Consider the following 18,141-nt stretch of genomic DNA (forward strand, 5'->3'; position numbering starts at 1 on the left):
GTCACGTTCAGATAGCTGTGCGGATTGCCTAATATTTGTGTTTCTGTTTTCTCTTCATTCAGGTTTATGTAATTTTATGAATATGTTGGATGACAAATAAATATCATGGTGAGCCCTAGAAAAGTTTCGACTGTAAGAATCATTATTACCACTGCTTCCTGTGGTGTGGTTCACTTGAGACCTAGATCTTCCTAAGTTTTGGGTTCATATCCTAAAATGATAGGAAAAGTGGATGGCCGGTGTGGATAAGACCCATACATTACGGTGGCCACTCAAAGCTCCTGCCCGTTCCCAACTGGAGACTGGCAGGGTAGGAATATGTAATCCACGCTGAACTGAAAAGAGTCATATCGCTGGTGTCCATCATTGTGGGGCCCACTGAGATGATGTATGTGTTTTATCCATGTCTTCCATCCATTTTGCCAGCTCATTTTAGGAAATGGCCATCCAGAGATCAAGTGTGGTACTGGTGATTAAATAAGTTTTGGATCAGGTTGATATTTCCATTTTTCTTTTAGATGAGTTCTTGTGACCTTAAAATAAGTTGGATGGCAAATAAATCTAGGTTTGGGCTAAGCTGAGATAGGCTTGGGTAAAAGAAACTATTCCATTTAGATAAATGAGTTGAGCTCGTATTTATCCCAGTCCAACCCAATTCGGCAATATAGTGCATCAACCGGGCCAAATAAAATGATCCAACTTTTATAATATCCTGAAACAAAATACCCACTCTATGGTTTTGATCATTGAAACTAAGAGAAAATCCAATGGCCAAGGCATGCCATCTCAGGCAAGATAAATGACTACTAATGAAGGACAATGAAGGTGTGGCAACCACATGTGGACATAAGATGATGGGTTAGGTCAGTCGGAAGACGATGGGTTATGGATTAGGTTAGGCCAGATTTCTTGGATGTGTCGGGAGCTTCGGTTATGAGAAGAGAAGAAAGGAATTTACCCTTCACAACGATCGAGGGCTTTATGTAAGCCTTTGGCAAGCGAGCGATCCAGATTTTTACCTCACTGCCATCACCTTAATGGTAACCACTTTTTCACCTGCCCCATCATCAATAGCTGAGGTATCCTCCGCACAAGTTGATGAGGGACGCGGATTGCCTACTGAGGCTGGCGTTATCTACTCGACGGTGCTCTGTGGGCCATACCATGATGTATGTGTTTTATCTATACTGTTCATCCATTTTTTAGCTAATTTTATGGTATGATCACTAAAAAGAGAGGTAGATCTAAATCTTAGGTGGACCACAAATAGAAAACAGTGGTGATTGACTAGCCAACTTCATAATAATAATAATAAACTTCCTAACGTCAACTGTAATCCTTATTTGCCTTCAAAAAAGTTCCAATGGTAGCCATTTTATCACAACTTCTTTCTGTGTTGGAGTCCACTCGGTATCTAAATCTCTTTATTTTTTGGATCATCCCGTGAAATAATTTAAAACATAGATGAATAGCATGGATAAACCACATACATTATGATGAGACTCACAAAGAACCGTCCTAGCAATTGACTCTGTCAGAAGCTAGTTGCTATTGGACGGTGCTCTATGGCCACCAGATATCCTGTGAGGTGGAGCCAGAGGAATCGAATAATGGCTAAGCCATCTTGTCTACACTCAATCTAAGACTATCCAACCAACGGACCTTATTATGGATGGTCTTAAAAAAATAAAAATAAAATAAAAAAACTATTAATGCAAAAATTTGGACTACTCTCCTCCAACCTCCAAGACCTAGATAGGAAGAAGACAAAGGAGACCTTGGCTAGAGCAGGAGATCCTTTGATGTCAAAGTCAGGCTAGGGATCTGGGTCTAGTCTTGTTGGGAGGTTTAGTGTGAGAGATTTGCAAACCTTCCCATGTCGATGTTCCACTTATTTATAGTTTTATAGGGTAGGGTAGTATGTCAATTTAGGCACGATCTTAGCCGTTGGGTGGGACGTGCACGAGTAATGAATGTGGGCAGTTACCTTTGGATCATGCGAAGGAGGGTTACACAAGAGGTGGGCGCAGGTGGTTATTTTCGAATCATGTGCTACTAAAGGGGATCCTGACCCAAGCTGATCTAATCCGAGCTATGCCGATTGATAGGAGATAATCCGAGCTGAGCTCTATTGGTCGACTGAAGACGATCTGAGCTGACTAAATCAATCCGAGCTGTAGATCGGAACTGATCCTTCACTGGGTCTATCTATTCTCGATGGTCCCTTTACCTTACCGAATTATTCAGTCCTTTGGTGGGCGCAAGCGGGAAGAAACTTGGGATCATGCTCTACCGAAGAATGTAGCCATGGGAGTGGATGCCAACTTCTATTCGTGAGGTGACATGGGAACAGGTTGGGTGTTCGTCGAGCCAAGCTGACTTCAAAAGTGGTCGGATTGCATTTTCCCATAACAAAAACTATACTAATTAGATGATCACATCTGTCACTTTTATTTCATTTCCCGTAGCTTTCTCTTGACCGTTAACAAATTTATATTCACTATAGTTCAAATGGATAGGATTTTTGAGCTACATGCCACTTATCCTTGACGTGTCCTACTGCGTAGATTCCTTGCACAAAAATAAAGTCGGTCCACTTATCAGGCAGCAGCAGTTTGATTTTTTTTTTATTTTTTTTTTATTTTTTTTTAATTTTTAAAAAAACAAACGGATGACCAATAGCATGTTTGACCAATTTTGGCCAGCTGATTGCTTTTAAACACAGTGACTCACATGATGAGTGGACCACATTAATATTGGGAGCCTCGTGGTCAAGTGCAGTTATTAGATACTCTACCTTGTCAGAAGGTCAATGCGCATGCATTCGATCTACCTACTTAGGGCCTGTTTTGTTTACTGATTACAGCCGTAATATGCTATAATGGATGATAAACGAGTATTAATTATCATTGAGGGACTGTACACAAATATTCATCTCCCACTGGCCTTTGAAAATGTAAAGTACTTTCCCTGGTTAGATTTACTTAGGATGTAATTTAGTCTATATATGTTATATCTATACCGCCCATCCATTTTGGGATATCATTTCAGGGTATTTCCCAAAAAAGTAGAAGATTGAAAGCTCAAGTGGACCACACTGCGATTGTTTAATCCCCACTTCTAGCTGTGGTGTGGTACATTTATGCTTGGATTTGCATGGGGTTTTTTTATCTCATTCCATAAAATGATCATGCAAGATAGATGGACGATATAGATATAACATATTCATCATAGTAGGGCCTACAAAATTATGCCACCTAAATTGACTTTAGCCCATTCATGTCTTTGGTGATCTCAAAGCAAAAAATATGATTTGACAAGTTGGCAATATTAGTAAGATACAATGACGTGAATTTTACACCCATTACTGCAGTAGTCCACAATACCGTATGGTAGCAAGATCTCTGCAGGAGAAAGAAAAAATTTCTTTGCCTACTTTAACCGTTGAAAGAAATCAGAATACATGCGTCATATATCCAGTATATTAGGAAAAGCCTGTTTACTGCAAAAGCCTTGTGATTGAGGACTGATTACAACTGGAACGTAGTCATGACCGGCGACAAATTTAGCAAATCCACCGTGATAGGTTGTGTGGTTCCTACGGCTGAAAGATATCTAGAACATGGAATGGTGATTATGCTAACATGATCTAATATCATGACATTTTATTTACGATCATGAAAACAGGTAGATGATTATCACCACATGTGGTGGCTTAATTAGAGAGACTATCATCCACGTAGTGAGGATATGAGGTGCACGCAATTGATTGCCAACCTATACAAACAACCACTTCACTCGTCGTCATTTGATATACCGCTACTGTATATGGGTCTAGATAGTTATCTCCATATCAACGGACATGAGAAGTGACTATAAAGATCTCTCATCGCAATCATCTATAAATAAAAACATCTCTCATCGTAGTCATTTATAAATGGAAGGAAGATTGAAGAGTTCTAGGTCCTCGTCAACTCAACACATATTAAATCAGATTTACAACACAATGCTGCATATTAATTTTATATTTTATCTTATTTTAGTATAACATAAGCTGCTACACTAGATTGATTTTATACCATGAGAATTATATTCTTGTCTGTTTATGCTGCTATGTTGGACTGACTTTGTACCAAGAAGACTTAGATTCAGAGAAATCATCTTTTTGCATGCCATCTTTTACTTCATCAATGCAATTGAGTTTCTTTTCCTCATATGTTATACAATGGTTCATCTCTATTATCACGGTGAGAACAAGTTGTTTCGCTTAGGAGGCAAAAAGAACTTACTAGAAGCCTCTAAGATCACTTGATTGCGCTTACTCATACAATGGAATTACTTCAGTTATTGATCATTAGCAACTGCTCAGTTCCTTTATCTATCTTTGTGCTCGGGGTCAAGGCATTCGGTTTGGATTGAGCTGTGAAAGATTAAAGCACGCCCAAGACTCTATACATGTACACACATTGGTAAATTGTAAAGGTGTACACCTAATTTGATTTGAACGCCTCAACCGTGTGACTGACTGCAGATGGGTCATACTTCCAAAACAAATTGATTAGGAATCCAAAAGTAGATCGATGCTGGCTTTACGGGGCTTTCAAGGCATGACCAAGATTGGAATCCGACCCTTTGCACTTTAGCATCCAACAGGAATAAAAATAAAAATAAAATAAGTTGTGGGATTAGGTGCGGCCCTGACCGTGAGGCCCCACTTTGATTCATGTGTAGTATATGCACATCGTCCATCCGTTTTTAAAGCTCATTTTATGGCATGAGCCCAAAAAAATTGAAGCAGATCCAAATCTAAGGTGGACCACACTACAGGAAAAAAGTGACGATTGAATGCTCACCATTAAAAACTTTTGAGCCCATCTAACCTGTTAATAAGGTCACATGGACCTGGATGAAAAAAACAAATATCAGCTTGATCCAAAACTCTGGTGGTCCATAATAAGTTTTTGATGTAAATCACCACTATTTACTATTTCCTATAGTGTGGTCTTCCTGAGATTGGAACCCGCTTCATTTTTGGTCTCATTCCCTAAAATGTTCTGGAAAAACGGATGCTACATATAAATCAAGGTGGGCCACATAGTCAGGGCCTCACGGTGTTGGGTGAGGCCGGTCCCACCTTACTCATTCCGTCTCAAGTATAATATATAGAAGACAATCATTTACAACCACCGATCTTATCCAAAGCACATGCATGGCACATTTATCAGTGTCTTGGCCCATTTTTCTGCCATTTGACATTCATGGTGGGGCCCAACTTTTAAAAACAGCTGGACGTCACAGACACTCTCATCAGTAGGCCATACAAACCCCAAAAAGAATAAATAAATTCGCCTTCAGATTTCAGTGAAAGCACTGATGCAGATTCGTCCAACTCAAATAATTGGTTATAATCCTCAATTCAGCATCCAAAAGTATGATTATAGTGGCCTACTTTGTAATCAATCCTAAAGTCAGATGTAGGCCCAGACTGTTCATTAAGTGGGCCTTCAGTTTCAGACCTATTAGTGTCTTAAACAGGGTCTGTTCCCAACCTTGGGCCAGAATCTTCTACTACGTAGGGCCAACCTGTTTATCAATCAGGTCCAGGCAACGTCCTAGGGAATTTATGGCTGCCCCCATCCCAGGAAGCTACATGGGGCCCACCAAGATGTTTGTGAGAATACCAAAATGTCCATCAGTTTCTCCAGCTCACGTTAAGACGTGATCCCAAAATGAGGCAGATCCAAAATTCTAAGTGGACCACACAACAGAAAACAGTGGGGATGGTATGCCTACTGTCAAAACGTTAATGGGGAGACAGAAATTTAAGATCAGGATAATATTTGTGCTTCCAGTTCATCCCACTGTCCCGGACGGTTGGTGTGCATTTCCATCCCCACTTGTTTCCTGTGGTGTGGTCCACAGTATGAGTTTTTGGAACTGCCTCATTTTTGGGGTCATGTCCTAAAATGAGATAGAGAAGCTGATGGACAGGCTGGATTTCTCAGACATATCAATGGGCCCCATGTAGCTTCCAAGAGCCTCTCGGCATTTATTTACAAGCATATGCAGCATCAAGCCAGGACCGTAAGCTGACCCAGCCATTGCTGGCCCTAAGTCCAATGGGGCCACCATCATTGGCCATCTAATATATGAAAACGTCAAAAGACAAAATGACAGCCAACCATCCATTCAACAGTATATCAACAGTCATGTCACACAGATATGAGTTTGATTTCGTTTAAAAGGGTAAAAAATAAAAAAAAATAAAAAAATAAAAAAAAATCAAGAGGGTAAAAAACTCAAAAAGCTTTATTTTCCATTTAAAAGATAATTATAAGTTCCATAAGATAAGAGTTCAATAGATGCCCATGAATTTCTATTCTATGCATTTACCATAAATTCGGTTCAAGGTTGGGAATGGTACCCCCAAGGGTTTTTGCTTGCCCAATTCCATTGGTCTCTGCACATCTCCTCTACGCCATATCTTGCCCTGAAAATCAAGATTTTTTTTATTTTTATTTTTTTCTTGTGGTCACTTGAGAATCAAAGACTATATATCGATACCAAAACAAGCCAAAGATTAATACAACAACTTGCTCTAGTATGAAGTTATTGGTTTTACAAGTTTTTTTTATCAACACCAATCAGATAGTGGTTAGTCTGTGTAGAGAACATCCAAACCGTGCAAAAGGTGGGCAACACCATGAAGCTGGCCTGGTGAAAATCAAGCTAATCCAGATAATGGGCAGTCACACTATTGAAAATGGGCATCCAATGGTCTGACTCAAAGTCCCCTGATTTCTACATCAGGTGTGTCACACATTGTTTGCACGGCTTGTCCTGTACATGTGACAGGGTGGCAGGTAAGGAAGGGTGGTATGTGTAAGTTGAGCTAGAGTAGTGTAAACTTACTTCCAACCAAGTTCCTTTTCGGCCTTCTCAGTAGAAGCATAAACGGCTGTGGCGTCTCCTGGCCTCCTTGGGCATAATTTGATAGGTATTTTCTGGAGTTGGAAAGAATACTCAGTGAATAACTAAATATTTATTAGGGAAGTTTCTGCCATAGCTTATTCTTGTTGGTTGCCTCCTGTGCTCGGTCACATGGTGATCCAGAAAAATCATCCATCTAGTAGGTCCCACCATGGATGGGCTGCTGATGAAATTAAGATCTACACTGTCAACAAAAAGGAGGATGATAACTCTCTATGGAAATTGAGAATCACTGACCAATGGGACTTTTTAGCATGGCATCTTGGACATGGAAACCCTGTCTAGAAGAAATAAGCCGGCGCGTACCAAACCCAGGAAAGGGTTATGTCATTGTAAGGGACGCTGATTGCGTCCTACCCCCGCCCGGACGGTAATCCGTCCGGGCAGGGCTCTGTGGGGCCCACAGTGATGTAAGTATTTTATCCACACAGTTAATCATTTTTATATGATTATTTTAAGGTATGAGCCAAAAATTGAGGTAGTTTCAGGGCTTAAGTGGACCACAAAGTGGGGATTGAACGTCCACCATTAAAAACTTCTTGGGACCTGGAGAAGTGTCAGATCAAGCTGAAATTTGTGTTTTCAGTTCATCCAAGTCTGCATGACCTTATTAATAGGTTGGGTGGTAAAAAAACATCACGGTGGCCCTTAGAAAGGTTTCAACCGTGGGTGTCATTATCACTGCAGCTTCCTTTGATGTGGTCCACTGGAGATGTATATCTGCTTCATTTTTTTGTATAATACCTTAAAATGATCTGAGAAAAGTGATGAACGGTGTGGGTAAAATACTTACATTACAGTGGACCCCACAGAGCCCTGCATGGACGGATTGCCGTCCGGGCGGGGGTAGGACGCAATCCACGTCCCATTGTAACATGGGCAATAGATCTTACAACTTTTGCCAAAAAATCACGAATTTTCTTGATTCGAATATGATTGGCAAAACAGATTAATAAAACCGGCCCCAAATAGCTGGACAAAGCAATGATGATGATGATTGCTCATTTTGCAGTTACCAGACGAAAATGTCTGGACCATCATATGGCAAGGCACAAGTAGCAAGCAACACAGGGAGAGCAGCAAATAGTGAACAGGTAGCAAAATTCTTTACAAATAAACAACCAGAAATCCTCATTTAACGCGAAGGGGACTCACTTTTCCTGAAGCCTTCTCAAATGCAGCGACCATTTCAAACACAGATGTGCCACATCCAGTGCCCAAATTGTAGGCAGTACAACCTGGCACCCATTAAAACTCAAATAATATCATTACCATAAAGCTGGGTCTTTTTGCAGTAAATCTTGTGCAGAGTTTATTTTCCATTTTAATGTGACAAACCTATATCATCCGCTGTGAATATCTTCCGAAGAGCAGCTATATGGCCATCAGCTAGGTCCATAACATGGATGTAGTCTCGAATCTGTTCATCAAAAGATTCATAACTATTAAAAAAATAAAAATAAAAATCAATCAGTCACCATTGTCAACTGATACAAGTTATTTTTCTTACAATGAACAGTTACTCATACATATCCATCTAGAACAAATTAAATCATACCAAAATTTTAGGCAACATTTGGAGAAAAAGTATTTGTTTTTATGGAATGTCTACTCGTTGTAGAAATTTCTTAAAGTGGAAATGGTACAATTTTAACATCATCTTCAAATTCCTATATGAATAAAGTGGCACAAGCTGTAGACATTTACAACTTACATGTCTCTTTTCCAGTTTTGTGAAAGAAATCAAATATGAGAATTCCTGTTACGGCTTTCCACGCAAATAAAATATTAACTTAGATACTGAGCAATCAAAATCCAGAAAAATTACAGGAAAATATGTTGAATGTCAAACAGATTTACTGGGTGTATTTAATAGGATTAACTGCCAGGAAAAACAAAATCTCAGGCAACATGACTACTTAGATCCATCATGCAACATCCTGCGAATAGTTACCTGCAGAGCCATATCTAACACAGTTGTTTTGAACTATTATCTCATGCATAACAATACACTTCTAGTACACATCAAAAATGAGTTTCCAAACCTCAGGTATTCATTAACATCAAGCCATATACATGAGAAAGTAATATGGTTGTTTGGTCTGGTGTATGAAGTTTGGATTTGATGTTAGCTATTATCCCATGTCAAGAACGGCATGGGGCTTTGGTCATTTACTCTTTATCGAATTAAATTATAGCAATTAAATTGGGTTGAACATCTAACATCCTAAAGGGTAACCCCATATGGAACTAGAGTATGGTTTTCCAGCAAAGATAACAGCATGCTGAGAGACTCATATAGATCTGGTTAATGTTAGTGGAAGCAGAGCAATCAAAATTAACAAATATTCTCCAGGCTGGATCAATGCCATCCAATCTGGAGAAATCTTCAAAAGAAAATTGAGCACAGAAAGGATTCAGTAGTAGATTTTAACAGTGACATGCCTCTTTCAGGGAAAGGGAAGGCAGCCACAATAGATAGTGATGAAGGGCATAGGAAAAAATCACATACCGCACTACCATCCTTTGTTGGATAATCATGACCAAAAATATTCAACTCAGGCAATCTGCCAACGGCCACTTGCTGGATATAAGGCATGAGATTATTTGGAATACCCTTTGGATCTTCACCAATTTGACCACTGATGTGGGCTCCAACAGGGTTGAAGTATCTGAGTAGTATAATTCTCCATTCTGGATCTGCTTTTTGAACATCACGTGCAATCTCTTCAAGGAAAAGCTAGTAAGACGAAAATTAAAATGGAGAATTAAAAGCTTTACTAATTTGGGTGAAAAGATGTACATAGCAAAATGCTAAACTCAACAAGTAAACAAAAAAGAAAGAAAGAAAGAAAGAAAGAACGAGTGAAAAAGAAAAGAACGATGAGAAATTAAAGAAAAGAATTCTGTTAAGGAATAAACAACTGTGAACATACCTTTGTCCGCCCATATGGGTTCATTGCCTTCAACTCAAAGTCCTCAACACATGGGATTTTTTCAGGTTGACCATAAACAGTTGCAGATGAAGAGAACACCAGCTAAGTAGACAAAGTAGCAAGATGCAAGACACAACGGTTAAGATCATAAATATTCCTGAATATGGTTTAAAACACCAAATAAATGATATAAGTGCAATTTTGTAGGATAAAAGACTGTAAAGAGAAAATCAATACAAGCTTCCTTCCTCTTTGAAAACCTTCTACCATAGACATACCAAATTTCAAGAAAAAAAAATACTCGAACTTATTTGAAACGAAAATCATTATGCTGAAACAATTATCTGAGAGCCATTAATGCTTGACTTTGAAAAGGGGGGAGGAAAAATTAGAGAAATCGAAGTCACAAACATTTTGTATCAAAATGACTGTAAGACAAGCAAAAACTTCTCTACATGGAAAATAACATACAAACAAATACCAAAACAAAAGAATCTAGCTCCCTAATGGATATTCATACAGTGAAATTTCTCCAAGAATCATACGATGCAGTTGCTTTGTATTTGGTTTATGTGGGACTGTTCCAGACCTTTGAATGGCACAACAGTTAGCTCCATGCACATGACCTCTTTTTGCTTGTCACTTCATCCTAACATGGACTAGAAATTAAAGTAGTGCAGTTCCATTGTTATGTAAAATTGTAATAGTGTTACTTACAGTGGGAAACATAGATGTGGAGCGACTGCATTCATCATTTCACCATTGCTGTGTTTAGTTGTACCAACTCCTAAAATCCCACAAAAAACAGCTATTGCATTGTCTAAGATGTCTTAAAGGTAAGGATGGTGGAATCACAAACACAGCCAGTCCATATAGGTGTTTCCCATCATAAGATATTTCTTAAAGTTTTTCAGAGGCATCTTCCACAGCCTCTCCCACTATACTCAACGGCACTCAGAAGGAAAGTTCCTTATTGGATGGGCTAACAAATTTTGGAAATGAAATGTGATGGGCAATTGTAAGCAAACTTTCTTGATCATTAATTAAAGGAAGGTTTTCTTTTCTTTTCTTTTCTTTTCTTTTTAATCAATATACATCTCCTTAACTGTATTTACATTTTTTCCCTTTTCTTTTAGGAAGTGAACAAATTTTATTTAAATGAACAAAAAGATACAAGCAAAAAATGGAAGAACCATCAAGTAGTATGAATATATATATATATATATATAGTAACAAACCTTTTTACAGCCATAGTTCAACATGAACTCAATCAGATTCAAGGTGCCAATCAAATTGTTGTCATAGTAACGTAATGGCTTTGCAACGCTCTCCCCAACAGCCTTCAGGCCAGCAAAATGGATTACAGCATCGAATCTGTCACATTTTAATAAAGTCACCTTCGTGATTATCAAAACATTTGAAACCAAATTGACATAATGCATAGTGGGTAGTGGGTAATGTCATTAGAATAGTAGCAGATAATCCATCTTCAAAAAGCTAAATGAAAGAAATAAAAAGGGGGGGAATTTTTATGGTGTGATTCATCACCACAATCATCATCTAAGCCTTATCCCAATTAATTGGGGTCAGCTACATGGATCACATTCTGCCATTCTACTCTATCAAGGGCCAGTTCAGTTAGACCATAGGTCAAGTCTTTTCTTACTACCTCCACCCACGTCCTTTTGGGCCGTTGCTTACTTTTCTAGAGCCTTCGACTTCTACCAAACCACCTATTAACTAGGGAAGTTCTTGGTCTCCATTGCACGTGTCCAAACAATCTAAGACTACTTTCCCTCATCATATTACCTATTGGTGCTACTCTTAAGTTTCCTTGAATGCAGTCATTCTAATTCTAGCAAGGAAACATTGCTAGCATGAATTACCAACTTTCTTGATCAGGCCAAGAAATGCGCAATGTAGCCACCAACTCCCAATCAACCAATCCGGGTGGATGGTTTCAATGTTCTGTTCAAACCAGCATCCTTTTCATCACAATCAGCATTTAGTACAGGAGGAGGCTGCTTTCCAGTAGACTCTAGAATAGATGGACAATGGACAGACTACATTGTCCATGGAACATTGGATTCATTCCATCCTTATACAATTCATTTGTATACCTACAACAAGTTGGTAGAAGGATTTTCACAGAGCACCCAATCTAAGGTGTGGCAAACAGATCAATGGGTCTGGATCAATGGAAAGTGGTCTTCCTGTGTACACAACACTTGCCAAAACTTAATCAAAATTTGAATCGATCCGAGTGCTGAATAGTTTTCCTCAATCTATAAACCAGTCCTTATGTAAGCAACACAATGCGCTAAATATTCAAGAGAAACAATAAAATACAGCAGCTGTATGTGAACTTTCAATACAGCAATTTCTTTTCCACCAACATGTTGGATGTTAAGAATAAATACAAGAAGTGGAAGAGGTGGACCATAGCATGATAATCACAATCCACTCATTGGGCAGGGCACTACGTGACCAGACAGCTGATGGTATGACTTAGAGCACTGGTGAGGCCCACCCAACAATGTGATCAACTTGATTTTCATACCCAGTGATCATCATGGTGTGGCCAACCTTTTTCGACGGATCAGATATACTGCACGTGCGACACGTTTGGCGGGGAAGAAATGGCTGTATGTGATCATTTCTCAATATTGAAGTATCATAAAGAGAAGAGGGAAACACCAACCTTGTTTGGGAGAAAACCTTTTCCAAATCGTCCTTATTCCGAAGATCACCCTGCAACCAAACAGCAACAGAGTCATAATAAACCAAAATTCAAAATGCCACTTCAACAACCCCAAACAAAATGTACTGAAATTCACCGAAATAGAAAACACACACAGACCACGTGAAAGATAAGATTCCGGGATCCATCACGGCCGGCTAAATCCCTGACGCGATCGACGGCTTCCTCAACGGAATTATCGAGATTATCGATAATGGAGACCTTGAAACCCTCGTTGAGGAGTTGGAGGACGGTGTGGGTACCAATGAAACCGGCCCCACCGGTGACAAGGATGGATTGCTGTTTCTCGGACGCCATTGTCTAAGGCGGGAAATACAGAGAGAGAGAGAGAGAGAGAGAGAGAGAGGATTTCACGAGGGAAGGAGTGTTATTATACGGAAAAGGGAAAAGGTGAGCAAATCAAGGAAGAATTTGCACTTGTTTGGGAAAAGGATAAGGACTGGGAGTCCCTTTCGGACTTTGCTTCTTTCCAGATCAGATGCATTGTCCGTGAGGGAAGCAAATAACCGACGGGAGACTGCGGATTAAAAAAACAACAAACAAAAAACAAAAAACAAAAAGAGTGCAACGATCGTCGGTCTTAGTGTGGGCCAGCTGCTGTGATCACGGTCCGTTGTACGCGTGTATCATCATCAGAGGTAGCACGCGTGCATCACATGGAAACGGATTGGCTACTCCCCCTGCCACCAGCCACGTGGCTGGTGGTCCGTGCTCTGTGGGCCCACAATGATGTATGTGTTTCATCCATTCCGTTAATCCATTTTTAAAGATAATTTTAGGCTTTATTCCAAAAATAAGAAGGATATAAATCTGAGATGGACCACACCACAGGAAAACAATAGTGATTGGATATCCACCATTTAAATCCTCAAAATGTCCACCGTACTGTTTATTTGACATCCAATCTATTAGGTCATACATATCCAAATGAAGGGAAAAAACAAAGATCAGCTTGATCCAAAACTTTTATGCCCCCAAAAAGTTTTTAATGGCCAACGCTAATTCAATATTGTTTCCTTTAATGTGGTCTATTGAGATTGGGATATACCTCATTTTTGGTGTAATATCATAAAATGAACTAGAAAAATATATGAATGGCATGGATGAAACACATACATCATAATAGGACCCACAGAGCAGCGACCGCCTGCCATTGGGTGGTGGCAGGGGAGTAGCCAATCCGTTTCCGCATCACGGAGTCCTACCCCAGCCCGTCTCTAGCTCCGAACGGGCAGTTTTGTGGGTGAGCCCGCCTTGATGTATCTGTTTATCCAAGCCGTCCATCCCTTTTCTTAGATCATTATAAGAAGTTAACACAAAAATGACACAGATCCAACGCTCAAATGGGCCACACCAAATAATAAGCTTAGTTGCGTTAAATGCACGAAGCATTAAAGGTCAGTTGTATTAAATGCAAGAGTTTTCTGTGGCGTGGTCCATTTGAGCGTTGGATCTGCCTCATTTTTATGGTCATTCCTTATAATGATATGAGAAAAGGGATGACCGGCTTGGATAAACGGATACATCACGGTGGGCCCGCTCACAGAACTGCCCGTTCGGAGCTAGACACGAGCGGGGGTAGGACGCATTCCGCGTCCCCGCATCACATGGGCTTACGAGGACAGGGATCCTGTACAACACCTTATTTTACGCAGAGTAAAATGGGCGCGGATTGGGTAGATCCCCTGATGTGGATTCCTACGTGTGGGCCCACTGTGATATACGATACTTACATCAACACCGTCCATTTATTTTGAAATCTTATTTAAGTCATAATCACAAAAAATGAAGCAAATCCAACCCTTAGGTGATTCATACCAAAGGAAATAGTCATGATTGAATCCGCAGGATTAAAAACCTTATAGAGGCCACAAGAACTTTTTCTTTGGCACCTACGCTGATGATAAGGCCACAAAGAGCTGGATGAAGAGACCACACAAATATCAGATTATCCAATGCTTTTGTGGCCTACGGGAAGTTTTTAATGGTTGATTACCGCTGTTTCCTGTATTATGGCCCACCTAAGATTTGGATCTGCTTCATTTTTGAAATCATGATCTTAAATGAATTTTAAAAATTGATGGACCGTGCGGATACAAAGACCATACATTACGGTGGCCCCACAGTAAGGGATCCCATCCACTTCGGTAGATCCGGGGATCTATGGAAGCCGCGCCCGAGTAAAATAGTTATCATATGGGGCACCAATTTTTTACGTAGACAAAGTCTTTCGCATGAAGTTCATGCGCTTGGATGTTAGGTGGGGCCACCTTTAATTTTTTTGAGAAATCCACACCGTCCATCCGTTTTTTCAGATCATTTTAGGTCATAAGACCACAAAACAGGTGAATGCAATACTCAAAGCAGCCATATGAGAGAGAAAACTGGGAAAAAAAGTTTTCTATGTTAAAATCTTGCTGGGATCTACCTTAATGCTTATATGCCATCCAAACATTTCATAAGGTCATTTCCACTTGGCTGATGTGAAAATAGCCTGATATGAAACTTTGTGGTCATACAAATGATTCAAATGGTGGTTACTAAATCCTCATTGTTTCCTCTAGTGAGGACCACTTAAGTTGTGGATCACCTAATTTGGCATAACCTAAAATAATGTCTCAAACGGATGCAATTTGCAGTTCTCACAAACATAGCGATGGGTTTCACCTAACATCCCAATGCTGGAACTTCCTTCCCAGGAAATTTGCCTGTTAAAATGTGTCACGGTTTGGCATATCAGCCGCCTGCTGGTGTCAGAGCCTTGTTGCCCCACCGATGTGTGTATGTGTGTTTTATTCGAGCGATACATTCATTTTGTCATCTTATTTCAGGACATAAGCCCAAAATAAGATAGATTCAAACGTAAAATAAATCATACTAAAAGGGCATCTAAGAAGGCTCCTAGTGATGTCACACAAATATCGGCTTGATCTAAAACTTTTGTGACTCTGAAATATTGTTGAAAAATTGTTGAAGACCATAGAAGTTTTGGATCAAAATGATATTTGTTGTTTCATGCCATCCGGGTGTATATGACCATATCAACATGTTGGATGGAAAGATAAACAACACGGTGGGCCTTAAGAATGTTTCAATGATGAGCGTTCCTGTCACCCCAGCTTCCTATGGTGTGATCCACTTTAGCCTTTGATAATCTTACGTTTGCGTTAATAATTTAAAATAATATGACAAACATGGATGGATGGTGTTCTTAAAAGCTATACAAAACGGTGGATCCTCAGAGCCTCCGCCTGTCCCGTGCTCGGAACAGGCGGGGGGGTAATACCCAGTCCCCGCCCGCTGGTATTTGTGTCAGCAGCCAAACCGCATCCTGCTGAAACAGGTGCCGTAGAAGATTCCAATCGGGCTAAGAAATTCACGTAGAACTTACAATGACGGGGAGGAAACGGCTTTACGTGCATAGAACGGACGCGGATTGGGTACGGCCATGCCTGGACCGAGCGGGGAGGGGATTCGGTCAGGCCGTGACCTCGTGACTGTGGGGCCCATCTTAATGTATGTGTTGTACATCCACACTGTTCAACAATTTTTCTAATCATTTCAAGGCATGGGATAATAAATAAAGGAGATCCAAATCTTAGGTAGACCACACTGTTGAAAAATGTGGTGATTGAACGCCCACCGTTGAAAACTTTTCAAGACCCAATGGAATGTTCATTCCCCATTCGATAAGATAACACATACATGAATGAAGGGAAAACACAAATATTAATTAAAAAAGTGTGGCCTACAAGAAGTTTTCTACAGTAATCGCTACTGTTTTTGTAGTGTGTTCCACCTAGAAACTTAATTCTTCTTCATTTTAAAGCCCGTATCTTCATATGAGCTGAGAAAAAAATGCACGGCATTCACATGCAACACATGCATCGAGGTGAACGCTATGGTCTGATCAAACCCGATGTTACCCCGTCCTTACGAATCCTGCTTCGGACAGGATTGGGTAGTGTATCACACGCCAAGCGAATTGTATTGTGTACTGCACGCCACCGACGCAATGTTTGTTGCTGTCACCTATTTTTGTCCACGCTATCCATTCATTTTTCAAGATCATTTTACGCCATGCCCCAAAATGACGCAAGTCCAAAGCTCAAGTGCACCACCATAATTGAAACCTTCCTATAGCCCACCATGACATTTATTTGCCATCTAATTTGTTCATTAACTTACACAAATTCAAGGCCTATTTGTTAACTCTTAAAATTAACACTTAACATGGAACTGAGAAAATGCCCCGTATCAAGAGTTGTTTGTTAACGCCGGAAAGCACTAAGTGATTTTTCGCAATATTTCATTGAATTCTTTTCATGATAGGAGTCTAGATTAACGATGAATGCGGAATGTGCTTCATAAATTTTTCTATTAAAAAATATTTTGCTTTCAAAATTACCCCTTTTCAAGTTACTACAAAAAATTTCTCTTTTAAATTGTTTGCATGATAGAAAACTAAGTCCAAAAGAATGTTATGCTGAGTTCACCACTCAACGATCCAAAATAGGCTGCTAATCTATGGCGAACCGCCCATCAGCTGGAAGTAGGACAACTCGTCCTCCTCGTCAATGCCAGCGCCGCTCGGCTCCTCGAACTCATCGCTACCTACAGTTACTGAAGAGTCTGATTGGTGTTTTAAAACATCGTCCCATAGTGGGAGTAAGTGATCAATTCAATGGATGCTATTAGTCTTAGGTTACACAAACATTAATTATATTATGAATTTAATAAAAGGCAAACATTCATAAATACCTAACTAATCTTGTTAATGCAGGTGCGTGATAAATGACATGATGCATGCCCTTACAACAACACTATATCGAGCGACTACATCTAACAATCGCATATGACCAACCACCCTCATTGCAGCCTCAACTGCCGAGTCACTAACCTAACTAATACGATGCGGTCATGATCATGTTAGCCGAGTTTTTAATTAAGTCCATTCAAACAGCAGATTGGGAAAACTAATATACCCCGTGATATCAATGCCCTAAACTGGTTGTGAGGCTAAGGCCTCTCAACGTGCGAGGCCAAGACTTTGTGATCCTTGATCCCGTCGTATTTTTCCATTCCCGACCTCAAGCACATGGGGAGTACTAAGACGTGGGATCGCTCGCGGTCACTACCGGGAAGCTTGTCACCCCAGCGTAGGCCGATAGCTCGGACACAGTGTCCCATTCCACTATGCCCGGCTCTCGAGACAGTGGATCAGTTTCAAATGGTTATCAATGGGCTTCAGTGGGCGAAGGGTGTTCTAGGTTCTATTCAGTGTAGACAAACATGGTTAATAAGCACGGTTAGTCAGTACGTGGACTAGACCTTACGAGTTCAGGCGAGTACATGACAGATGACATCGGGTACAAGTGACCATGCAGTCCAACTGCTGTCGCCCATACGCACCCACCTAAATCCACGGGTTTAGTCTCAGGATAGTCTTATCAA

The 18,141-nt window shown here is 40.1% G+C and overlaps 1 protein-coding gene across 1 annotated transcript; it reads right to left on the bottom strand.

Annotated features, from left to right (window-relative positions):
* Positions 1-6,291: 6,291 nt before the first annotated feature.
* LOC131233349 (bifunctional UDP-glucose 4-epimerase and UDP-xylose 4-epimerase 1-like) lies at positions 6,292-13,165 on the bottom strand. The gene is made up of 9 exons (XM_058230039.1): positions 12,787-13,165; positions 12,628-12,677; positions 11,165-11,300; positions 9,927-10,028; positions 9,503-9,730; positions 8,329-8,410; positions 8,146-8,228; positions 6,913-7,004; positions 6,292-6,490 (listed from the first exon to the last, which is right to left on the bottom strand). Exons 1-9 carry the CDS (start codon positions 12,982-12,984, stop codon positions 6,406-6,408), a joined length of 1,056 nt encoding a protein of 351 aa, XP_058086022.1. The 5' UTR covers positions 12,985-13,165; the 3' UTR covers positions 6,292-6,405.
* Between the last annotated feature and the right edge of the window lie 4,976 nt (positions 13,166-18,141).

Source organism: Magnolia sinica, chromosome 18, assembly GCF_029962835.1.
Source record: "Magnolia sinica isolate HGM2019 chromosome 18, MsV1, whole genome shotgun sequence".
In the NCBI taxonomy this organism is placed as follows: Eukaryota; Viridiplantae; Streptophyta; class Magnoliopsida; order Magnoliales; family Magnoliaceae; genus Magnolia; species Magnolia sinica.